Genomic DNA, 26076 nt, shown 5'->3' with positions numbered 1-26076 from the left:
CTAAAATGGTGGCGGTGTTCGTCTCCATTCTCTCACCAGGCTAAACTTGACCGTGCCTGATGCATGTAGCTTTTCAATTCTTTTACACATATAAAACCACAAAATACACAACATAATTCACATTTTTTTAGTTTAGCTACTGGCACTTAGGCTTAACGTTATATTCAGCTCGAAAGAAAACAAGGAAATGCATAATTTACATGTTGTAAATAGTAGTTTTCACTCAGCAAATCCAAAAACAGAATCCATCAATGTGGACTAAAAGCAACACAAAATCCTCCAAAAATGGAAAAGAAATTAGGTTTTACAGTCTTCAAAACTTGTTTTTTACTCTTTCATCTCGGTCGGTTTCAGACTTCTCTGTTGTTTCCTTCTCAAGGTCAACTGCTCTCGCTCTGTTTTTCCTCTCTCTCCAGCAAGCGGCGCTAGAGTCACTCTGATTGGCTGTTACTGCTGCACTCATTAAATTACTGATTTAATGCCTAATTTTATTTGCTTGCTTACATCACATTTTTATTTGTTTTCCCTTTTAGTGGTTTTAAGGTAACATTAACATGGGTTACATGTGCATGAAAAAACTATTTGGCTTTCCAGCCTAACTGCTGCAAAGAAAATCCTGGTGATACGGTGGAAACCAACATGTACTCTATCACTACACAGTTGGTGGAATATTCTTACTTTAGAGCTCTCTGTGGCAGTCTCACAAAGGAAAAGACCATAAGGTCTTGGTCTAGGTGAGCGAATGAGAGAATGAAGGTGTGTATTGTTTTTCTGAACACGTAGATGCCTTTTTTTTCTGTCAACACGAAACCAGAAACCAGAAATATATTTGGTAATTTCAGCAAGTATATTTACTTTTAAATAAAATAAATATTGATCAAATCTAATTATTTGCAGGTTTCATGAAAGAGGTCTATATTGAGCCTAATCTTGTCTCTCCCATCAGTTAGACTCTGGTCTGGTGTGTAAGAAGGTCTCAGACTTGAAGGCCGTCACTGCAGCACAGACAGAAGACTCAGAGCGGCAGGAAGACGTGGTGTGAAGTCCAGTCAGGTTAGAGCCACCTGCATCAAATAAAGGCCGACTTCAGATTTACAGTTAAATTTACAACTTACACAAGTTGTATGTGATTTTCTTCAGATGCAGTAGAACCAGACTCACCTGATGGAAACAAAGTAGAACATCACTGAAATATCCCTGGAGATGGAGGCTGTGGAGGAAGAACACTTTGCTAGATGTTAACATCTTCCAAGAACTGCTTGGCTGATTCAAATAAACAGCCAGCTTCCACATCAAGTGAAGGACCTGTTGGGCAACTCTGTTGATGGAAACATTGTGATACTAATTTTATTTAACAGCTTTCAAGACAAATAAATGCAAATGTGTTCTTTTGCTTTGGCTTATTGTTCAGATTCTCAGTTCTTGCCACTATGAGGATGAAATGTGCCACAGTGTAACAGATTATTAGGATTTGGGATGTTGCTGATATGTACAGTGAGAAAAATAAGTATTTGAACACCCTGCTATTTTGCAAGTTCTCCCACTTAGAAATCATGGAGGGGTCTGAAATTGTCATCGTAGGTGCATGTCCACTGTGAGAGACATAATCTAAAACAAAAAAATCCAGAAATCACAATGTATGATTTTTTAACTATTTATTTGTATGATACAGCTGCAAATAAGTATTTGAACACCTGAGAAAATCAATGTTAATATTTGGTACAGTAGCCTTTGTTTGCAGTTACAGAGGTCAAACGTTTCCTGTAGTTTTTCACCAGGTTTGCACTGCAGGAGGGATTTTGGCCCACTCCTCCACACAGATCTTCTCTAGATCAGTCAGGTTTCTGGGCTGTCGCTGAGAAACACGGAGTTTGAGCTCCCTCCAAAGATTCTCTATTGGGTTTAGGTCTGGAGACTGGCTAGACTACGCCAGAACCTTGATATGCTTCTTACAGAGCCACTCCTTGGTTATCCTGGCTGTGTGCTTCGGGTCATTGTCATGTTGGAAGACCCGGCCTCGACCCATCTTCAATGCTCTAACTGAGGGAAAATCTGGCAATACATGGCCCCGGTCATCCTCTCCTTAATACAGTGCAGTCGCCCTGTCCCATGTGCAGAAAAACACCCCCAAAGCATGATGCTACCACCCCCATGCTTCACAGTAGGGATGGTGTTCTTGGGATGGTACTCATCATTCTTCTTCCTCCAAACACAGTTAGTGGAATTATGACCAAAAAGTTCTATTTTGGTCTCATCTGACCACATGACTTTCTCCCATGACTCCTCTGGATCATCCAAATGGTCACTGGCAAACTGAAGACGGGCCTTGACATGTGCTGGTTTAAGCAGGGGAACCTTCCGTGCCATGCGTGATTTCAAACCATGACGTCTTAGTGTATTACCAACAGTAACCTTGGAAACGGTAGTCCCAGCTCTTTTCAGGTCATTGACCAGCTCCTCCCGTGTAGTTCTGGGCTGATTTCTCACCTTTCTTAAGATCACTGAGACCCCACGAGGTGAGATCTTGCATGGAGCCCTGGTCCGAGGGAGACTGACAGTCATGTTTAGCCTGTAGCGTCTGTAGTACTTTATTCTTTCGCCAAATCGCCATCTGCTTCAAGTTTACACTGGCACGTGCATGCCCAGTGTACATGAACGGCCACTAGATGTGCATTTTCAGTCGATTTAATGTAGACGGTGTGGTGGGAAAAAGCAAACACTTGTCTTTCTGTGAATTTTATTCAAGTCTTCTGCAGAAGGAATTCAAGGGGACACATACACATCCGAGAGTATCATCCGAGTGAGCTGCAGTGTAACAGGTCATGCAGCTTTTATCTTAGTCTCAGGGTCGGAGTCCTATCTCATCAAAGGAACATGGTGTCTTTCAGTGTTCCCTAGGGGACACTCAATCTGGATCTATAGAAAGACACCCATGTCCAAGGTACATCTGGTGGTTATCTGAGACGTGTTCCTGAACCTAACCCTAAAGTTGACCATGCTGATGTTACACAGTTAAGTGTCTTGGTCATATCCTTAACTTCTCGGCCCACCCTGGGAAACCCTTGAGTGAAGGTTAACAGGGCTCCTAGTGTCTCTGAAACATTTATTGGTCTGGGTTTCACTGGTATGGAGTTCCCCACTCCATGAGGGAGCTGTGCACACGCATAACAGCTCTGATTGGTTACTTTTCTTGAAGTGGTCATCGTGGTTGCATACCATGCATTGTCTTTCAGCCCAGCCGGGCTGTCAGGGAGGACGTGCATCTCCTCCTCTTCGGCCTGGAACTTTCCCTCAGTCAGGCCAAGTTTGTTGTTTTCATGTTTGGAAATGATGACAGTGAGCAGAACAACGCCTCCGTTTTGTCTCGGTCCGTCACCTCTCCAGAGCCATCTGTTGGTTTCAGTGTGCCCGCGGTGAGTGTTTGGGAGATTAGTGGTTCTAGGTGGTCTCAGAGACCTCCACTCCCCTCCCTCCCTAGGAACACAAGGCAGGGGAAAGCTCAGCTCAATCACTGATCTCCATCTTCGCCTGGTTTGAGGCCTTTTGGTTGCTTTGGCACTCGTTTGCAGTGGGTGGCGTGAATCCAAGTTGCTCTTTCAGACACTTTTACTGCTGTTTCTGTTGTTAGCAGTATCTGAAATGGCCCGGTCCACCTGCGAGCTCTTTCTCCTGAAGTCCTTTCCCACAATCCAGTCCCCTGGCTCCAGATCGTGCAGTTTCTTCTCTGCGGCCTTCGGGATGGTGTTTTTGACCTGCATATGAATTTCAGAAAGCACAGAGGACAAATTAGCACAATATCTCAACATTTCATCCTCACATTGGCTGGTATCAGGGAGTTGTCTTTTTACTGGCCCAATCCCCGTGTTCAATGGTCTGCCAAATAGGACTTCAAAAGGACTGAGACCCCCTCTGCCCCTCATCCGGCTTCTCATGTGCATTAAAATGATCGGCAAAGCTTTTGTCCATGTTAAACCTGTTTCTTCACAGCATTTAACAAGCTTGTTTTTCAATGTGCCATTTTCTTATTCAACTGCACCTCCGCTAGCTGGATGATGAGCACAATGTTGCCTCGGATCAATCCCCATATCCTCCCCTACACTCTTCAGTGCTGCGCTAACGAAAGGTGTGCCATTATCACTGGAGATCTTAGCTAGGATCGCTCAGCGATGATCTGGCTTATCAAAGCTTTTGCAACTGCTGCTGCATCCTGTTTAGATGTTGAAAATGCCTCTACCCCTTTAGAGAACATATCTACCATGACAACACAATATTTCTTCCCGCCACAGCTCTCAGGCAGTTTGGCTGCAACAGAGTCCAGTTTGGATGAAAAATAAGCTCCAGGTCTCAGTCGTCCCCCATGGTCTTGTAGTGGTACTGAGGTCATGTACCCCCCCTTTTCGTCAACAGTCTGGGTGAAATGTGTGTTACAGTCGGGGAGACCCAGGGTCGGTGGAGACTGAAGAGCCAGCTTTAAATCAACAAAAAAAACACTGAATGACCATAAAAGAAAGAAACACCACAAACTCAAAAGCTTAGTACAAAACAAAATATTGGTGCATTTCAAGATTTCACACAAAAATACAGTCACAAAGTAAAGCGGCAAAAAAAAAAGATAAATAAAACTGGTTCAGTTTCTCTGGCACAAACAAAACAAAAAGGAGGAGGTTTAATTGTCGCGCCATCCGGCAACGAATCAGTGTGGCTCATTTATAAAATGGGCGTTTCCGGGGTTTTCCACGGTGGTGAAACCTGGTGAATTCTAGGTTGTCACAAGATCTATATAATGTCTAAATTCTTACGTGTTTCTATTAAATGTTAACAAAGCTAGTAGTCTGAGGAAATCCTATCCCGTTTACAAAAAGCCTTTGTTCAACATTCACACGGTCTGTTAGTGTTTTTTTTTCCCCAGTCGCACTTCATTCACACATCTGTAGTGAACACATTCAGCATTCAACAATACTGTCTAATTACTTGGTAATCACCTGGAGCAGCAACCCCAAGTAAAATAATAATAAAAAATTATTTTAAATAAAATTGTTTTTCTTCAATTTTATTGCGAGTCCTATGACTCACACACCCCTACTTTACTGTGGGTCCCAGACCCAAAAGAACTGATGCAACAGCAGGTCCCAGACCTATAAGAAATCCACTGCCCCCCAGTGATTTCTTGACTATAGTACCTTTAACACAAAGCTTTGCCGATTCACACGGCGGCCCCAGGCCTGCCCTGCTGACACGTCTGTCACGCTCACCCTGAGAGGCAGCGAGAATCGTTCCACTTGAACAGTCTACTCACCACAAAGAGAGTGTTGCCAGCCACCAGGTTCTTTGTGGATCACAGCGGTGAGGGAGCCTCAGACACTCAGGCGTCAGGCCCTCAACGTCTCACCCGTATTTTGGCCATACGGTTTTTCACCTGCAGCTCCGAGTGTCCGAGTCCTCTCGCGCGTGTGACGAGCCGACAACGCCAAAATTGTGGTGGGAAAAAGCGTATTTAAATAAATCTGAATGAACCTCACCGCTGTGTTCACCACTTGTTACCGTCCGCACTGTGGAAGTTGATGGTCTCCATCTTCTCCATGCTCTCCTCCAGGTCCGTCTCCATGTACAACATGTCGTCTGCAGAGATGTTACTGCAGAAAACAGGTCAGCTTTACTACAACACACGCTGAAGTACTGCAGGTTATACACGCTGAAGTACTGCAGGTTACACACGCTGAAGTACTGCAGGTTATACACGCTGAAGTACTGCAGGTTATACACGCTGAAGTACTGCAGGTTACACACGCTGAAGTACTGCAGGTTATACACGCTGAAGTACTGCAGGTTACACACGCTGAAGTACTGCAGGTTATACACGCTGAAGTACTGCAGGTTATACACGCTGAAGTACTGCAGGTTATACACGCTGAAGTACTGCAGGTTATACACGCTGAAGTACTGCAGGTTATACACGCTGAATTACTGCAGGTTATACACGCTGAAGTACTGCAGGTTATACACGCTGAAGTACTGCAGGTTATACACACTGAAGTACTGCAGGTTATACACGCTGAAGTACTGCAGGTTATACACGCTGAAGTACTGCAGGTTATACACACTGAAGTACTGCAGGTTATACACGCTGAAGTACTGCAGGTTATACACGCTGAAGTACTGCAGGTTATACACGCTGAAGTACTGCAGGTTATACACGCTGAAGTACTGCAGGTTATACTCCACATGGTATACACAGAAGAATATTAAACACAGTACATCATATCCTGTCCTGGTGAGTCCAGGTCCCTGTAGTATGGGAGTCTGATGTGACTCTGGGTCCTGGTCTTACTGACTTTGACGTAGTCGGACAGCAGCCAGCGGTAGATGGCCTTGGTGGCGTGAGTCATGAAGGTGCGTCCTTTAAAGCTGGTCTTCTGCAGGAACCAGGGCAGAGCTCCACAGTGATCCAGGTGGAAGCTGAGAGGGAGGGCAACAGTTACTGAGGAGTTTCCAGGTCCACATCAGCCCTGACCTTTATGTTGGTCTGATTTCTCAGCATCATGTCAGGCAAAGCAGTTTGATTAGAAAGCACATTTCATACACAGGTCGAGTCTGTACAGAGAAGGGAAAACAACACACTTGGACATTAAAGTCCACCTGCTAGTGCAGCTGAGTGTGTGTATATTAAAGTGTTCTCTGGTTGCTGTGCTGATAAATGTTGGGAACTCACTGGCTGATGAGCAGCAGGTCAATTTCAGCCGGGTCGATCAGGTCGATGTACGGCAGAGCGTCCATCCCGTCCAGACCAGGATGGATCCCGCAGTCCAGCTGAACCACAACACACACACGTTTTTACACACTGAGGTGACTGAAAGCTGAATACCGTGCAGCTGATGGGATTAAAAACAGACCAGAATCTTTGGTCCCTTGAACTCCAGGATGATGCAGGACCGTCCCACCTCCTGTCCTGCTCCTCTGGACACAAACACACAGAGACAGCATCACTTTCATGTCTAACTGACATCCAGATGTTTCAGCCTTAAAGACAAAACTCTTCCCCCAAGAACCGTTAACAAACTAAACTCAGCTATCAAACCCAGCAGAACCAATAATAACAGAAGGACCAGCTGATGCATATCTGCCCCCAGAGGAACATCAAGCAGAACTCCATTCAAAAATTAAGCACTTTTAAAACACTTTGTCAGCAAAGGCCAAAACAAGCCAAATACCAGTTATTTCATTTAATTAATCAGTTAAATTATTAACTCAGAATTTCTAGAATCCACCAATAAGCATCTGATTTTAATGAATGTTGTTGAAGTTAACGTCAAGTCTCGCGGTTAGATTTCCACGTTGAAAACCTTCTTAAATAAATAATGTTTGGTACATTTGGTCTGCGCCGAAATGAAGCCTTGCCTCTAATGAATAGTTAAGTTTAAATAGCAAGTTTAAAAAAGCTTTGGCCTTTGTTGATAAAAGGAAGATCTACTAAATTGGTGTTTTTCTGAATGGAGTTTGGTGAGAGAGCAGCAGCCACGGAGGCTAAACCAGGTAAACGTTGTGTTTGAACTCACAGCGGGCGGATGAGCAGTTGGTCACTTTCCTCCGCAGGAACCGTGGCGTCACATTTACGTTTAGACGCCATGTTTACCTGAATAAACTCACAAATCTTCCACAAATACTAAATTAACTCAGAACTTCAGCTATTCCGCGCGTTGCCACAACTTTAACTCACTTCCGGCTCCTGCTGAAATACCTCCGTGTGGTACAACTGCTGGTAACTTTGGTTCCACCTTTGGGAGTGTGTTTTTCTTCTTCTTTTATGGCAGATTGCAGCCATGACTTTTAAAGGTGCATACGCCACCTACTGTACCGGAGTATGTTGCATGAACTATGTTTGTTGACACTACTTCATTTCATAAAATAATTAAAATAATATTGAGAGAAAAAACTAAATCCTATTATATATATCTCTATTTTTCAGATAATAATAATAAACCTTCAAGGCTTCACTTCCTTCCTGCCTGACTTATCTTTTGATTTAGCCTTTGTGAGGATCAAACTCAGCAGGAAAAGAAATGTACTTGAGCAACAGAATAAATCAAGACTATTTGTTGAGTTTTTGTTTTCAAACCTTTATTGAAATAAATGAGAAGCTCTGCAGCCATCAGCAGCTACTAGATGCTGCTCCAAGAAAACTTTATTAAAGTGAAAATCAGAGTCAACACAGTTTGTACACAACAAGTTCAGCCCTGAGATCATTTCACCATTTCTAAGAAAACACATTTCTGACATTAAAGGCACAATCAGTGAGCCAGATGTTAACCAAAGTGAAGCCTCGTCCACCACCAACATTTAAACCACAGGACTGGAAGTTGTCTCCCTCCTACACAGAACACAGAGACACTGAGGAGGAACCATAGAACAGACTAAACCAGGATAAAGAGGTTCAGTGAATGTGGTGTTGAAGGTGTGGAGGTGGATCAGTGTGTCAGAGGAGACTCTGTAGAAGGACAGAGAGCCAGCAGGACAGTCCACATACACTGCTGCTCTGTTAGAGGAGGAGGAGGAGGAGGAGGAGGAGAGAGGGAGGACTGTTTCTCTCTTATTGTGCCAGACAGAGTAACGACCATCAGAGCAGCTCAGACTCCAGGACTGATCATTCATCCAAACACACAGTCTTTACTGTCTCCTCTCCTGCTGATTCCTCTGTAACTCACTGATATATAAACTCCTCCTCTCCACTCGACCTCCCAGTAACAGCGACCAGTCAGACCATCTCTACACAACAGCTGAGGCCAGAAGTCAAATCTCTCTGGATGATCAGGATATGGCTGCTTCTCTGTCACATGTGTCACCTTCCTGTTGTTGTCAGACAGTTTGAGGTTTCTGTGCTGTGTTTGTGTCCAGTGTGAGTTCACAGAATCTGATGGAGAGAACGAGACACAACACAGCAGCAGTTTATCATCAGACACATCTGAAGGTTTATTCTTTGTTTGTGTGCTGATGTTGTTCATTTCTATAAAGTTTAATGATGATGCATTTAGTCAGTAATGTTTGAATGAATAAATACACAACTATCAACTTTGTATTAAGAGAAACTGACTGTGTGCTGTTTTGTCATCATGAGTCAGATTGAATCCACACTTACACTTCCTCAGACCAGGTTTTAACCTCTGCTCTCCACCATGGTCCACCCTGGAGGAAGAAACACAGTCAGAGTGATTTTCTATCCAACATGAGTCCTAACTGCTGTTCAACATGAAGCAGTGTTCCTCAGTTTGTCAGTGTGACAGAGAAACAGGCTGAAACTCATCTGTGTCAACTGTCTCCAGGATTCTTTCACTGTCTGAGAAAAGGACCTGAAGAAGAAGACAACTAATATGAGAGCAGGATGTCAAATATTGTCCTCTGCATGTTGTCCCGCTAAATAAACAGTTTGACCAGCATTCACACATGAACAACTAAACTGTTTCCAGACTGTTCTCAGATCAGATTCAACTTGTATTGAGTAATTTCTGTCAGAAACAGAGGGTCTGAGGACAGAGAGGCCACATGATGTACAGATTGTAAAGCTTTGAGACAAGTTTGTGATTTTGCACAAAACTGACTTGGGAATTTCATATCAATAAAGGACTGTATTTCACAGAGACAGATGAGGCTAAATGATGAAGTTAACAGAGAATAAAGGCACCGAGAAGGTGTTTCTCTCAGCAGCAAATAATTATATGCATCTAAATGTGCGCATTTGTTTTGCTTTAGATCAGGGGTATTCAATTAGATTTCAAAGAGGTCTAGTTAGAGAAAATTTCCTGAAGCAAAGGTCCGGAACATCAAAACGACGAACTTGCGTTATCATTCAGTACTATAACCTATAGTTGTATCAACACATGTTTTTAGTCAACAACGGACTGTCAAATCAAATAATATTTCAGTCAGTTTTCACATCAAACTGGAGGGATAATAAATAATAACTATTCAAATAATAAATTCTAAATTTAAGTAAACTAAAGTGCCTAATTTTTAGAAAAAATGTAATAAAAAGTGTAGCTTGAAGTGATGAAGTGTAGTCTTAACCAATTTTATAATAAACACACAAATGAACAGCTGTAATGCCTCCTCTTCTCTTTCATTTCCTCTTACAGAGCTACCACTTTCCTACTTTCTGTTGTTCAGTGAGAAACGTGAGCTCCAGCTCGCATATTGGAGATCTATGAGATATTCTGGTTTTGAACTGCCCGTGGGAGGAATGTACATGTAAAAATCTGTACATTCTTGATTAAAAGTCATGTGAAATCTCTTTTATCTTTCGTCTCCTCAATTCGGGTGTGTTTCCAAAACGTCTCTGGTGAATCTCGCGGACTCGACTCGCAAGCATCGGTATGCACAGATTTGATTGGCTGAGCAGCGTCACATGAGACGATTGGAGCACATGCGATTGGTCTGTGAGTTTCCTGGTCCTCTAAACCAGTACAGTAAATGCTAGAAAAGCTGCGCGGGTTAAAATAGAAACGCTCCGTCACGAGGTAGTAAGTCTCAATAATAAATGGGCTGTAGGTCGGCGGTCCGCCTATTAGTGACCTCTGCTTTAAATATTTAACAATTGTATTTATAATTAACAAAACACTAGTGTTTACAGTGTTGGACAAACCACTTGGAAAATGTAGTGAGCCAAGCTACCAGTTAACTCTACATTAAATAAGCTTCACTACACTGAAGCTACAACCAGGAGAAACGTAGCAAGCTCAGCTACAGCAACATGGCAAAAGTCCTTTACTACATCTGAGCTACTTTTATTTATATTGAACCAACTTCATTCCAGAGTAGCAAAAGAATAAAGACCTGCTCCAAACAGTAACAACGTGAGAGATCTAAATCAGACAGAAACTCCCAAATATTACAACAAAATGTATTTCCTCAAACTGAGAACCAGTGGAAAAACATTGTTACTTTAATAGATGTGCTGCTTGTCAAAAAAGCATGACATTTTCAACGTATGATTTATTTTGAGATTTTGATAGATACACAAAAAAGTATTGTCAGCCACTGATTGTGCAAGTTCTCCCATTTAGAAAGATGAGGTCTGTTTTGTCATAGGTACACTTCAACTATGAGACACAAAATGAGGAGAAAAAAAATTCCAGGAAATCACATTGTAGGATTTTTAAAGAATTTATTTGTAAATTATGGTGGAATATAAGTATTTGGTCAGTACTCAAGGTCAATGTTTCCTGTAAGTCTTCAGCAGGTTTGCACACTGTAGCTGGTATTTTGGCCCATTCCTCCCTGCAGATCTCCTCTAGAGCAGTGATGTTTTGGGGCTGTCGCTGGGCAACACGGAGTTTCAACTCCCTCCACAGCTTTTCTATGGGGTTGAGGTCTGGAGACTGGCTAGGCCACTCCAGGACCTTGAAATGCTTTTTAACGGAGCCCGAGCGGCGTGTTTGGGATCATTGTCATGCTGGAAGACCCAGCCACGTTCCATCTTCAACGCTCTCACTGATGGGAGGAGGATTTGGCTTAAAATCTCACGATACATGGCCCCGTTCATTCTTCCCTTAACACGGATCAGTTTTCCTGTCCCCTTTGCAGAAAAACAGCCCCAAAGCATGAGGTTTCCTCCCCCATGCTTCACAGTAGGTATGGTGATGCAACTCTGCATTCTTCTTCCTCCAAACACGACGAGTTGAGTTTTTAACCAAAAAGCTCTATTTTGGTTTCATCTGACCACATGATATTCTCCCAGTCCTCTTCTGGATCATCCATATGCTCTCTGGCAAACTTCAGACGGGCCTGGACATGTACAGGGGGGACACGCCTGGCGTCCCTCTCGGCGTAGTGTGTTACTGATGGTAGCCTTTGTTACTTTGGTCCCAGCTCTCTGCAGGTCATTCATCAGGTCCCTCCGTGTAGTTCTGGGATTTTTGCTCACCGTTCTCATGATCATTTTGACCCCACGGGATGAGATCTTGCGTGGAGCCCCAGATCGAGGGAGATTATCAATGGTCTTGTACGTCTTACATTTTCTTCCTGGTGTCCTTCGACAGCTCTTTGGTCTCGGCCATGGTTGAGTTTGGAGTCTGACTGTTTGAGGCTGTGGACACGTGTCTTTTATACAGATAACGAGTTCAAACAGGTGCCATTAATAAAGGTAACGAGTGGAGGACAGAAGAGCTTCTTAAAGGAGAAGTTACAGGTCTGTGGGAGCCAGAAATCTTGCTTGTTTGTGGTGACCAAATACTTATTTTCCACCATAATTTACTAATAAATTCATTAAAAATCCTACAATGTGATTTCCTGGATTTTTCTTTCTCATTTTGTCTCTCATAGTTGAAGTGTACCTATGATGAAAATTACAGACCTCTCTCATCTTTCTAAGTAGGAGAACTTGCACAATCAGTGGCTGACTAAATACTTTTTGGCCCCACTGTATATATATTATTGTTAACATTTGACTTTCTGCTTTCATTTATTCATTTAGCTGACGCTTTCATCCAAAGAGACTTACAATTGCTATACATGTCAGAGGTTGACGCCTCTGTAGCAACGAAGGGTTAAGTGTCTTGCTCTACATATCAAAGTTTCCTCCTCACTAGAGGAAGAGGTGGTCAGACTGGACCCTGATCCTTTTCACAAGAGCTTTTTGTTCAGGCGACACAATAGAAAGTAAACTCAGTCTCTCGTGTCTTTATTCCCCTGCAGCAAAGTCACAAGGATTTGATGTACGTGATGTGACCGTCATACGAAAGTGCTTTTGTTGGCTACACATACAGGTCTGTGTATGGCAAATCCATTTTCCAGCATGTTGATAAGACTCAAGACATTTACAGAAGAGTTTATCAAGATATTGTTTTTCATGGATTATTTATATTTACAGATAAAATGCCACATGAAATAAGGATGATAAGATATTTTAAAAAACCTCTGTGTGTTATAAGACCTCAGAAACAGTGTGTAAATGATGATGCTCTAACTGCTTTAAAGGGCGAGGAATATGACTTGATTTGGACTAGCTAACGTTGTGCTGTAGAAAACTTTCAAATGATATATGATTCAATATGGAGAGTTCTCGAAAGACCGGTCAAACTTTTAGTTGGAAAGTGCTAACAAAGATGAGATTTACGCAATCTAAAGATCACAAACTTGGTGTAAAATAGACAAAACATAATGTTTAGAAATATAAATTATATATATATATATATACACTGCTCAAAAAAATAAAGGGAACACTTAAACAACACAATGTAACTCCAAGTCAATCACACAACCCACACAAGTGGCTCAGGTAGTGCAGCTCATCCAGGATGGCACATCAATCCGAGCTGTAGCAAGAAGGTTTGCTGAGTCTGTCAGCGTAGTGTCCAGAGCATGGAGGCGCTACCAGGAGACAGGCCAGTACATCAGGAGACGTGGAGGAGGCCGTAGGATGGCGACAACCCAGCAGCAGGACCGCTACCTCCGCCTTTGTGCAAGGAGGAGCAGGAGGAGCACTGCCAGAGCCCTGCAAAATGACCTCCAGCAGGCCACAAATGTGCATGTGTCTGCTCAAACGGTCAGAAACAGACTCCATGAGGGTGGTACGAGGGCCCGACGTCCACAGGTGGGAGTTGTGCTTACAGCCCAACACCGTGCAGGACGTTTGGCATTTGCCAGAGAACACCAAGATTAACAAATTCGCCACTGGCGCCCTGTGCTCTTCACAGATGAAAGCAGGTTCACACTGAGCACATGTGACAGAAGTGACAGAGTCTGGAGACGCCGTGGAGAACGTTCTGCTGCCTGCAACATCCTCCAGCGTGACCGCTTTGGCGGTGGGTCAGTAATGGTGTGGGGTGGCATTTCTTTGGGGGGCCGCACAGCCCTCCATGTGCTCGCCAGAGGTAGCCTGACTGCCATTAGGTACCGAGATGAGATCCTCAGACCCCTAGTGAGACCATATGCTGGTGCGGTTGGCCCTGGGTTCCTCCTAATGCAAGACAATGCTAGACCTCATGTGGCTGGAGTGTGTCAGCAGTTCCTGCAAGAGGAAGGCATTGATGCTATGGACCGGCCCGCCCGTTCCCCAGACCTGAATCCAACTGAGCACATCTGGGACATCATGTCTCGCTCCATCCACCAACGCCACGTTGCACCACCTCATCAGGAGCCCAGGCGTTGTAGGGAGGTCATACAGCCACGTGGAGGCCACACACACTACTGAGCCTCATTTTGACTTGTTTTAAGGACATTACATCAAAGTTGGATCGGCCTGTAGTTTGGTTTTCCACTTTGATTTTGAGTGGGACTCCAAATCCAAACCTCCATGGGTTGATAGATTTGATTTCCATTGATAATTTTTGTGTGATTTTGTTGTCAGCACATTCAACTATGTAAAGAAAGGAGTATTTAATGAGATTATTTCATTCAGATCTAGGATGTGTTATTTTAGTTTCTAGTATTTTTTGAGCAGTGTATTAGATAGATAGATATGTGTGTGTAAGAAACATCCTCTATCCCAGAAGAAACCTAAATTACTATGTAGACTAGAGGACTCAAGTTATTTATGATAATACGGCTGTGTGGTGAACCTATGAACTGAAGTCATATTTAAACAACTATTGCTTTGTGTTATATATAAAATAGTAGTAAGACTTCTCTCTGTGTACACGCATCCTATAGGCCTACAAGTACAATTTTGGCTGTATTTTTGTGTCCCCCTCAAAAATTGCTCTCGTGAAATTTTATGTTTACTGCCCCCCCCCCCCCCCTACTGTGAGATGAAACTTACGCCCATGCATAGCGCCCAGAGAACCTGATGTGGAGAGGGCAGAGGAGAGGACCGGCAACTTGAAAAAGTCCCAGTACACCAAATGTTTGCGGGTCGCGGTCTCAGACCTGTTCAGTCAAATCTATACTGCGCACCATAGTGGTTGATGGTGGAGAAGTGGAACCATCCTGTCAGTCATGCGGTGCGCAGCGTAACATTAGTTCATTAGGAAAGTATGTTCATTTAAGTCTGTTTATCTTTTTAATGTGAATAATAATAATATAACAATAAAAATACATTGTGTGATTCAAAATAATGGTTGTTGAAGAATGAATTAGTGACCGCAACAGATGCTGATTTTACTGCTTCCATGGGAGCTCAGACCTCCTTATGGGAGCTGAGCTCCCACTGGCTCCCACATAACTCCAACCCTGTTTAAAGTGCTCTATAAACTAAATTGATTGATATATTGATGAAAGTTCTCCGGCAGAGCGCTTTTTTAAATGCAGCAAAATCATAATTTTGGACTGTGGTGTCTACACGTTGAATCTAAGCTGTAACCTGACCTGCACCTCCCCAAAAATGCAACACCATGTCACGGCGATGCAGAACTGTACCTTCTGTGAGACTCATACAGAAACGGCATTACATATGTTTTGTCAGGATGTACAGTATGTACATTTATTAATGATTAGATACAGTGGGTACGGAAAGTATTCAGACCCCTTTAAATTTTTCACTCTTTGTTTCATTGCAGCCATTTTCCAAAAATCAAAAAAGTTCAAATTTATTTTTCAGTAATGTACACTCAGCACCCCATCTTGACAGAAAAAAAACAGAAATGTAGAATTTTTTGCAAATTTATTAAAAAAGAAAAACTGAAATGTCACATGGTCATAAGTATTCAGACCCTTTGCTCAGTATTTAGTAGAAGCACCCTTTTGATCTAATACAGCCATGAGTCGTTTTGGAACAGATGCAACAAGTTTTTCACATCTGGATTTGGGTATCCTCTGCCATTCCTCCTTGCAGATCCTCTCCAGTTCTGTCAGGTTGGATGGTAAACGTTGGTGGACAGCCATTTTCAGGTCTCTCCAGAGATGCTCAATTGGGTTTAAGTCAGGGCTCTGGCTGGGCCATTCAAGAACAGCCACGGAGTTGTTGTGAAGCCACTCCTTCGTTATTTTAGCGGTGTGCTTAGGGTCATTGTCTTGTTGGAAGGTAAACCTTCGGCCCAGAGCACTCTGGAGAAGGTTTTCGTCCAGGATATCCCTGTACTCGGCCGCATTCATCTTTCCCTCGATTGCAACCAGTCGTCCTGTCCCTGCAGCTGAAAAACACCCCCACAGCATGATGCTGCCACCACCATGCTTCACTGTTGAGACTGTATTGGACAGGTGATGAGCAGTGCCTGGTTTTCTCCACACATACCGCTTAGAATTAAGGCCAAAAAGTTCTATCTTGGTCTCATCAGACCAGAGGATCTTATTTATCACCATCTTGGAGTCCTTCAGGTGTTTTTTAGCAAACTCCATGCGGGCTTTCATGTGTCTTGCACTGAGGAGAGGCTTCCGTCGGGCCACTCTGCCATAAAGCCCCGACTGGTGGATTGCTGCAGTGATGGCTGACTTACTACAACTTTCTCCCATCTCCCGACTGCATCTCTGGAGCTCAGCCACAGTGACCTTTGGGTTCTTCTTTACCTCTCTCACCAAGGCTCTTCTCCCCCGATAGCTCAGTTTGGCCGGACGGCCAGCTCTAGGAAGGGTTCTGGACGTCCCAAACGTCTTCCATTTGAGGATTATGGAGGCCACTGTGCTCTTAGGAACCTTAAGTGCAGCAGAAATTTTTTTGTAACCTTGGCCAGATCTGTGCCTTGCCACAATTCTGTCTCTGAGCTCTTCAGGCAGTTCCTTTGACCTCATGATTCTCATTTGCTCTGACATGCACTGTGAGCTGTAAGGTCTTATATAGACAGGTGTGTGGCTTTCCTAATCAAGTCCAATCAGTATAATCAAACACAGCTGGACTCAAATGAAGCATGAAATGAACCATCTCAAGGATGATCAGAAGAAATAGACAGCACCTGAGTTAAATATCAGTGTCACGGAGTGTCACGGCAAAGGGTCTGAATACTTATGACCATGTGATATTTCAGTTTTTCTTTTTTAATAAATTTGCAAAAATTTCTACATTTCTGTTTTTTTCTGTCAAGATGGGGTGCTGAGTGTACATTACTGAGAAATAAAATGAACTTTTTTGATTTTTGGAAAATGGCTGCAATGAAACAAAGAGTGAAAAATTTAAAGGGGTCTGAATACTTTCCGTACCCACTGTATATTCAGGTTTCTGCTTGTTCTGGCAGAATATCTTTTTTAGTGTAACACTGCGACCATTATTTCTTAATCAATTTATGTTGTTTCTGGCTAAATTTCATAAACACAAATGCAAATTTACAAACAAAAACCCCATTTATAGTCTTTGAGAAAGAAACTTTTTTTTGTTTAGTTTCTCCTCCAACAGAAAGGCTTTGAAGATAGGCTCCTTAATGTCTGTACTCGCTTAAAGGTCTGTGATATCCTTCAACCAAGTCCAGTTGCCCTTGACTTTAACCTTCTGAGAACCTTCACAGATATCTGTGATATATTTATTTTCGCTGTATTGTTCTGTTATTGTACCCCCTAGCTATAAATACATCGGTATCCCTAATGTGAAGTATCCATTGTAATGTTAAGATTGGTGATATATGTTGCTATTTGATATTATTAAAAAGGAAGAAAAAAAGACAGACAGCAAGAACTGTGATTCAGAATATAAAAATGTAATAGAATAATGCAGTAATCTGTAGCTCTTTTTTTAGCTTAAGTTACTTTTTTTGGACAACGCAGATGTTTCTTCTATGTTTTTATTGCATTGCTGGTTTTCAGAATAGTGCAAATAAACCTTTCTCAAAGCATTTTCATTTGTTAATTAACATTTCTTAACATTAACATTTTTAACAAATGCTTTCAAAAAGTGATGTGGACAACATCTGCCATTTCAAAAAGTGGTGGAGACATGTCCCCAGCGTCCCCAGTGTAAATGACACTATGACCCTCCCTCCCTGCTCCCTCCCTACAGGCTGAGCTACTCCATGCTTACCGCTTCACCTCCACTCTCCTCCTGCTAACATATCGGTTATTTTGCGCATTTGGTGGCATCCATCTGAAGAATTTTTTATTTTTTTTGGCCCACAACTCAAGAAACAGAAGGCAGAGGGGGGGTGGGTTTGTAAGAGATGTGATTGGGCCAGCCCAATGTCAGTATAGAAAATTACCCAATGTGCTGCGGTACATGCTTTATGGGCCGACCGTTGGCCCATTTTTTAAAACAGTTGAATAAATAAGTAATTTATGTTACACCGGCCCCAAAGTTTCGTCGGCCCACAAGGCATTTACCTGGTATGCCAGATTACCAGGCCACCCCTGATTCTATCCATAGAGAAATGCTGCAAGCAGGTCTCACATTAGAATGATTTTACATCCAAGTTTCTGATGTTTCTAATGGTTTCCAATCGATAAGACTTCTGGAGAGCCGTGTGTTTCCTATCTCAGGCCTACTCACTGCTCTGAACAGAATGAGGAGGAATAAGAAGTCCTTCATGATGATGGACTCCAGTAGACAGACAGAAAATAACAGAAATTAGAGACACCTGCAGTGTGTGAGCTCTTGCTATCTGTCCAAACCTGAGAGTGTCCAGTCTCCAGTGTGGCTCCTCCAGTCCAGCAGACAGCAGCTTCACCCCTGAGTCTCCTGGATGATTGTAGCTCAGGTCCAGCTCTCTCAGATGGGAGGGGTTGGAGCTCAGAGCTGAGGCCAGAGAAGCACAGCCTTCCTCTGTGATCAGACAGCCTGACAGCCTGGAATCAGGAAAACATCATAAACTCTGTGTTTTAGAAAATCACGTCTGCAGGAAAATCCTACAGACCATTTTCACTAACATGAACCTAAAACCAGATGAAGAGGATTTAAACGAAACAGCTTATTACTGACCTGAGAGTTTCCAGTGTACAGTGTGGACTCTTGAGTCCAGCAGACATCAGCTTCACTCCTGAATCCTGCAGGTTGTTGTTACTCAGGTCCAGCTCTCTCAGATGGGAAGGGTTGGAGCTCAGAGCTGAGGCCAGAGAAGCACAGCCTTCCTCTGTGATCAGACAGCCTGACAGACTGGAATCAGGAAAACATCATAAACTCTGTGTTTTAGAAATCATGTCAGCAGGAAAATCCTACAGACCATTTTCACTAACATGAACCTAAAACCAGATGAAGAGGATTTAAACGAAACAGCTTATTACTGACCTGAGAGTTTCCAGTGTACAGTGTGGACTCTTGAGTCCAGCAGACAGCAGCTTCACTCCTGAATCCTGCAGGTTGTTGTTACTCAGGTCCAGCTCTCTCAGATGCGAGGGATTGGAGCTCAGAGCTGAGGCCAGAGAAGCACAGCCTTCCTCTGTGATCAGACAGCCTGACAGCCTGGAATCAGGAAAACATCATAAACTCTGTGTTTTAGAAAATCACGTCTGCAGGAAACTCCTACAGACCATTTCCACTAACATGAACCTAAAACCAGATGAAGAGGATTTAAACGAAACAGCTTATTACTGACCTGAGAGTTTCCAGTGTACAGTGTGGACTCTCGAGTCCGGCAGACAGCAGCTTCACCCCTGAGTCTCCTGGATGATTGTAGCTCAGGTCCAGCTCTCTCAGATCGGAGGGGTTGGAGCTCAGAGCTGAGGCCAGAGAAGCACAGCCTTCCTCTGTGATCAGACAGCCTGACAGACTGGAATCAGGAAAACATCATAAACTCTGTGTTTTAGAAAATCAAGTCAGCAGGAAAATCCTACAGACCATTTTCACTAACATGAACCTAAAATCAGATGAGGAGGATTTAAAAGAAACAGCTTATTACTGACCTGAGAGTTTCCAGTGTACAGTGTGGACTCTGGAGTCCAGCAGACAGCAGCTTCACTCCTGAATCCTGCAGGTTGTTGTTACTCAGGTCCAGCTCTCTCAGACTAGAGGACTGGGAGATGAGAACTGAGGACAGAGCTTCACAGCTTCTCTCTGAGAGGTTACAGCCACTCAACCTGAAAAAGGATTAGCAATGAACACAAACTGAATGTTTTATTTGTCAAATATACAGTTTTAGAAATTGCACATCCATTTATCCACCTACAGAACTTTGTTGGAGGCTTTGACCACTGGCAGCAGCCTCAGAAGAGCCTCCTCTGAAGCAGAGTATTTCTTCAGGTCAAACACGTCCAGATCTTTTTCTGATGACAGTAAGATGAAGACCAGAGCTGACCACTGAGCAGGAGAGAGTTTATCTGTGGAGAGACTTCCTGAACTCAGGGACTGTTGGATCTCCTCCACTAGAGAACGATCATTCAGTTCATTCAGACAGTGGAACAGATTGATGCTTCTCTCTGGAGACAGATTCTCAATGATCTTCTTCTTGATGTACTCAACTGTTTTCTGGTTGGTCTGTGAGCTACTTCCTGTCTGTGTCAGCAGACCTCGTAGGAGAGTCTGATTGGTCTGCAGTGAGAGACCCAGGAGGAAGCGGAGGAACAAGTCCAGGTCTCCATTTGGACTCTGTAAGGCCTCGTCCACAGCACTCTGGTAGAGATGTGTTAGTTTAAGTTTGTCTCTGAAGACTTTAGACCACCAGGAGGTTGTTTGTTCTTCTGCCAGCAGATTGACACCAGAGTTGATGAAGGTCAGATGGACATGAAGAGCAGCCAGAAACTCCTGAACACTCAGATGGACGAAGCAGAACACCTTGTCCTGGTACAGCCCTCTCTCCTCTTTAAAGATCTGTGTGAACACTCCTGAGTACACTGAGGCTGCTCTGATATCGATGCCACACTCTGTCAGGTCTGATTCATAGAAGATCAGGTTGCCTTTCTGCAGCTGCTCAAAAGCCAGTTTTCCCAGAGACTCAATCATCTTCCTGCTCTCTGGACTCCAGTGTGGATCTGTCTCAGCTCCTCCATCATACTTGACGTTCTTCAGTTTGGACTGAACCACCAGGAAGTGGATGTACATCTCAGTCAGGGTCTTGGGCAGCTCTCCTCCCTCTCTGGTCTCAACACCTCCTCCAGAACTGTAGCAGTGATCCAGCAGAAGACTGGGATGTGGCACATGATGTGGAGGCTTCGTGATGTCTTGATGTGGGAGATGATTCTGCTGGCCTGCTCCTCATCTCTGAACCTCTTCCTGAAGTACTCCTCCTTCTGTGGGTCAGTGAACCCTCTGACCTCTGTCACCATGTCAACACACTCAGGAGGGATCTGATTGGCTGCTGCAGGTCGTGTGGTTATCCAGAGGCGAGCAGAGGGAAGCAGGTTCCCCCTGATGAGGTTTGTCAGCAGCACATCCACTGAGGTGGACTCTGTAACATCAGTCAGGACCTCATTGTTGTGGAAGTCCAGAGGAAGTCGACACTCATCCAGACCGTCAAAGATGAACACAACCTGGAACTCTTCAAAGCTGCAGATTCCTGCTTCTTTGGTTTCAGGAAAGAAGTGATGAACAAGTTCCACCAAGCTGTACTTTTTCTCTTTCAGCACATTCAGCTCTCTGAAAGTGAATGGAAATGTGAACTGTATGTCCTGGTTGGCTTTGTCTTCAGCCCAGTCCAGAGTGAACTTCTGTGTTAAGACTGTTTTCCCAATGCCAGCCACTCCCTTTGTCATCACTGTTCTGATTGGTTCATCTCTTCCAGGTGAGGCTTTAAAGATGTCTTCTTGTCTGATGGTTGTTTCTGGTCTGTCTGGTTTCCTGGATGCTGTTTCAATCTGTCTGACCTCATGTTCATCATTGACCTCTGCAGTCCCTCCCTCTGTGATGTAGAGCTCTGTGTAGATCTGGTTCAGAAGGGTTGGGTTTCCTGCTTTAGCAATCCCCTCAAACACACACTGGAACTTCTTCTTCAGGTTACACTTGAGTTTACGTCGGCACACTGCAGCAGCAGTTCCTGAATGAAGAAAGAAGAAATGTGATTAATAAGTGGATGCTACAGTAAATCTGATAAATGTAAACTTTAAGACATCAAGATGGTATTTATTTTCCTCCTCCATGAAATCTCTTCAGCTCATCAGCTGTGAACAGTTTCTGAGTTTCAGCCCAGAAGAATTCATAGATCTGATCCAAATGTGTGCATCATATTAACAGCAGAGTTTGAAATGGAAACTTCTCCCATGTTGCCTCCATTTCCTCTTTCCATCATGTTAAATCTGTTCAAATCCTCTTACTGCTCTGCAGACGCTCAGCCAGCTCCTCCTGCTTCATTCTCCTCAGGAAGTGCAGTGTGATCTTCAGAAATGCCTCTCTGCTGCTCCTCCTCTGCTCCTCCTCCTCACCGTCCAACACCTCCTCTCCTCCCTCCCTAAGCATGCTGGGTAATCTGGACTCAGAACTCTCTGGAACTTCTTCACCTCGTTCTTCACAAACCTGCCAATGTTTTCCTGGAGCAGCTGGAACAGAAGAAAATGTAAAGTTGAACTGGTAGAAGTCAACATCAGATCATCTGTGACAGACAGAAAGCCTGCTGGTCTGCAGAGTGCAGCATGGAGACTGGATCAGAATGCTGCTTCACTATTTACTTTGTGGACTGCCCTGTCTCCTATAATATTTTTAAAGGAAACATATTGCTTGCTGAGATTTCTACATAATGAGTAAATGCTGTTAAAGAACAAATTAAGCAAATCACAGAAATGTTGATACTGAGTGTATCAGTCAGATGTTCTGTAGAACAAGTTGGTGTTATTGAGGACTGTTTCCATATGGTGCTGGTTATTCTATAGTGGGAGCCCTGCGGTGGTAGTGTAGCCTAACTGACGTCACACAGTTAAAATTGGTGCGTATCAGTGGGCTGGTGGAGTGATGGACTACAGTTGTGCAGTGCAATAACTTTCATTACAAGTGCGTGAATGAAAAAGAGTATTTTTGTATCTTTGTGTCGATGCAGCTAAACATACATTCTGTTATGTTGTTACTGCAGAGGGAAGAAATAAACAGCATATCAACCCTCTCTCAGCTCTTTATTTCATATTTGGTCTTAAGTGATGTTCTGCTGTGACAAACAGAACTAGCACCCAGACTGAGCGTATTCCTGTTAGCTCCAACATATTCTAGTTTTCCTCTAAAATATCTGATCTCACAATAGGTTATCAGCTGGGACTGACTGCAGCTTTATGGATTATGGCTGCCTGTGAACATCATCCAGAAATTAAATATAAAATAATTTATAGAAATAATTTCAATGACATTTTTGTGCTGGCTCCTGTAATTAGCAGTAGTAGCTGAGCTTGTACATTTACACACCATAAATATGGAGTCCAGGTCTGTTTGATGCTGCTGGGCAGACTGACCACTGGGAACCTCTGAGCTCTGCTCATCAACTCTGTGAAGAAATATGATGATTTGAACATATAATGACAAACAGTGTTACATGTGCTGTGTTATATCTGGTAGAAACAGATCCTCATACACCTATACCAGATCTTGGTATAAAAATGTATGATCTGGTCACTTTCCATGGAAACACCGCTGGGTGCAGGGTAGACTGGACAGGAGAAAATGCTGCTGTTTTACTCATCCAGCTGTGTCTCAGTGGACATCAGCGGACGAGGAGGCTGCTGAGGTCCTACTGGACTCTAACTGGACTTACAGTTACAGTAAGCAGCAGACAAAAGGGCATGCTCATACTTTTAATATTTTTACTTTCTCATGTGTTTGACATTTGTTTTGCACTGTTCTTTGAACCTGGTTCATTTCTGTGCTGCTGATGTGACATGAGAATTTCCCTCTGGGAATAAATAAAGAGTCTATTATTATTTTTAATTAACAAAAAACAGTGCTGAACCAAGACCTACCTGAGAGCTCTTTTTAGGAGAGTCAACAAAACAACACAAACATTTAAGATTCTTACTTTTGTTCAGCATCATTATGTCCAGCTTTGAAGTGAACAGGGACATGACGGTCGCTGTTCACGGACACACAGCTGGGTCCAGGAGAATCTGGTCTCTGCCGATGGATCCTGAACAATGAAATAACAAATCAGATGTGTCCTCAAAGCAGATTTAATAGATATATTTATGTGTTGGTGTCTCTGGTAGTGAGTTTTCAGCTGAATCTGCAGTTTCTCAGCGATACAGAGTTTTATAGCGACTTTCAGTTGTTGTTTATCTGTCCAGCTGCATCTTTACTGTTAGTAGCTCAAAACTAAACTTCATTCACCTCCATTGAGCAAGAGGAGGCTCCATAGACAATGTTCTTATACATTCTCAAACCTGCATCCAGCTGTTTGTGGATTTTAACTGTGGTTTTGATATTTGGACTAAGATCTGCAAAATGTGAGACCAGTTTGAAAAAATGAAGAGTTAAGAACATGAAGTGATCAAAACAAAGACACCAAACCTCATCTCAGGAGAGACACAAACATTTAACATGCTGACCTTTGATCAGCAGAGTGGTGTCCACCTTTGAAGTCAATGAGTCTGCCCATAGACCGGTCACTCTTGATGGACACACAGCTGGGTCCAGGTCCAGGTCCAGGTCCAGCAGAGTCTGGTCCCTGCTGCTGCTCTGGGCTTCAACACAACACACACAGAGCTTTGAGAGTGAATAATGATGGTGGAGTGATTTGAGTCCTGGACAGTTAGAGATCCTCATCTCACCTCTGAGCTTTGGTCTGGCTGTCATGTTCCCCACACAGAGTGCTTTTAGAGGGAGGGACTCCCTCCTCTCTGTCCTCACACTGATTCATAGCAGAGCCCACACCTTCACACAAACACAACAACATGCTGAGAGAGCTGCACTCATTCATTACAACAAGCTTTACATCTCAGGACACTTTAGTTCTCCTTCCTCTCAGTAACATGACACAAATATTCAGGGTCCACAGAAACCTTGTTGGAGCCCTAAACAGGATCTGATGACCCCAAAATGTGTTACACAGCCACCAGATTCACCCAGAGGTTCAGTATGTTGAACACAAAATATATCAGATGTATTAGACTGTCAAGATTTGTTACAGTACACCCAAACATCATTGTTTAAATCCTGATCCTGGTTATCAGACATTACAGATTCCTCTGGTTGGATTCTTCTGAATTCACTTCAGGTCAACTTCTCACCCAGTGCATGCTGGGAGTAGCTTCATCCCCCTGAGACCTTTTTAAAACAGCTGGACTTTAACTCGTGCAGCTGGTTAACAGCTGTGATGAAATTAAACTTTATTTTTTAAATGACAATCGGAGCTCTGTAGAAGTTATTTTTTGTAAATAAACTTGTTTTTATCTGCATTTTGTAATACAATGTAAACTCCAGATTTATATGTTGGTTCTTTTTAGATCAGCAGTGTTTGTACATATTTAACACAATAAAGTGTCAGTTAAACAGAAACCTGAGATTACTGCTCATTCAGGGTTCCCACGCGTCCTGGAAAACAGCTGACCAATTATCCAGTCATGGAAAACTCATGGAAAATAAGAGAAACTAAAATGGTCTGGAAAATTATTTTAACATTATGTTGCAGCAGCGTTGTGAACACACCTCTGAGTCAGGTCACATGCAGCACAGGTTGGTGACATTAATTCTAGTGAAAGTTTCATGATCCTCCAAAGGTAAATATTAGTCGCTGCTGGTGCTAACTGTGGTAGTTTTATCAGGTTTTTCTTTTCTTCTCAGCTGTTTTAAACGGGTGAATAATGTTAAACACTAGCTTGATTTGCCTGCAAAGGTTTAAGGTTTGTGTTTCAGCTGTGGCGAGGAGCGATGGGCTCAGATGTGTTATTGTAGAGAAAGTTGGAGAACAATGAAGAGGAAGCCGGGCTCAGAACAATGAACTGAAATGAAGTAGTCCAGTTTCTGACCGTATTACACTTGCACATCAATACTCCAAGTACTTTGTGAAGTTGCGTTGTGACAGCAACATGTCTGAAATAGTTTTTTGTACCGTTACTCTGCGTTTGGACTCAGGACCACAGAGACGTTAGAGAGCTGAGCTGCAACAGATGATGGGATTTGTTAGTACGTAAAATTGTAGCTTATTATTATATAACAATAAAGCTACAAGCAGAAATAATCGGTATCCAAGCAGGTCATGAAAAATGCAACATTTTCAGAGAAGAAGAGCAGATGCAGGGACTTCAGAGAGAAGTGATGAAAGAATTTGGACTTGAAGCCTTTTTTGTAGGCAGGTCCTGATCCTGTTTTTTTGTCCCCGGTACTGATCTGAGTCATTTCATATTGAGTATCTCAATCAGATACTTGTATTTTTCCAGCACCACTGTGAGTGTTTATTT

General features: G+C 43.1%; 2 protein-coding genes and 2 long non-coding RNA genes across 7 annotated transcripts in view; all 4 read right to left on the bottom strand.

Moving 5' to 3' along the window:
• Positions 1–25455, bottom strand: part of LOC119909376 (NLR family CARD domain-containing protein 3-like) — a 622129-nt gene extending 596674 nt beyond the window's left edge. For 2 of the 4 annotated variants that reach the window (XR_005445421.1, XM_038727581.1), the window contains exons 1-4: positions 24448–25455; positions 24226–24360; positions 23700–23807; positions 23093–23171 (exon numbers count right to left, since the gene is read on the bottom strand). Coding sequence is in view for 3 of the 4 variants with exons in the window: in XM_038727581.1 (XP_038583509.1) it covers positions 23093–23171; positions 23700–23807; positions 24226–24360; positions 24448–24596 (471 nt within the window). In the remaining variant the exon portion in view is untranslated. The remainder of the gene's footprint in view (positions 1–23092; positions 23172–23699; positions 23808–24225; positions 24361–24447) is intronic. The other 2 variants (XM_038727578.1, XM_038727579.1) reach the window with 1 other exon arrangement.
• Positions 114–1302, bottom strand: LOC119909467. Its single transcript, XR_005445454.1, has 2 exons — positions 1162–1302; positions 114–1064 (listed from the first exon to the last, which is right to left on the bottom strand). It is a non-coding gene; the product is annotated as an uncharacterized LOC119909467 (long non-coding RNA).
• LOC119909464 lies at positions 2577–5749 on the bottom strand. Its single transcript, XR_005445451.1, has 2 exons — positions 5520–5749; positions 2577–3752 (listed from the first exon to the last, which is right to left on the bottom strand). It is a non-coding gene; the product is annotated as an uncharacterized LOC119909464 (long non-coding RNA).
• On the bottom strand, positions 6218–7748 carry LOC119909446 (cleavage and polyadenylation specificity factor subunit 3-like). Its single transcript, XM_038727713.1, has 4 exons — positions 7554–7748; positions 6891–6954; positions 6710–6807; positions 6218–6456 (listed from the first exon to the last, which is right to left on the bottom strand). The coding sequence occupies exons 1-4, from the start codon at positions 7622–7624 to the stop codon at positions 6243–6245; spliced, it is 447 nt and encodes a 148-aa protein (XP_038583641.1). The 5' UTR covers positions 7625–7748; the 3' UTR covers positions 6218–6242.
• Positions 25456–26076: the final 621 nt, after the last annotated feature.

Source organism: Micropterus salmoides, unplaced genomic scaffold, assembly GCF_014851395.1.
Source record: "Micropterus salmoides isolate LMB-PRFRI ecotype aquatic unplaced genomic scaffold, ASM1485139v1 Ms_hic_scaffold_18, whole genome shotgun sequence".
NCBI classification, from domain to species: Eukaryota; Metazoa; Chordata; class Actinopteri; order Centrarchiformes; family Centrarchidae; genus Micropterus; species Micropterus salmoides.
This window is presented reverse-complemented; position numbering and strand designations above follow the sequence as displayed.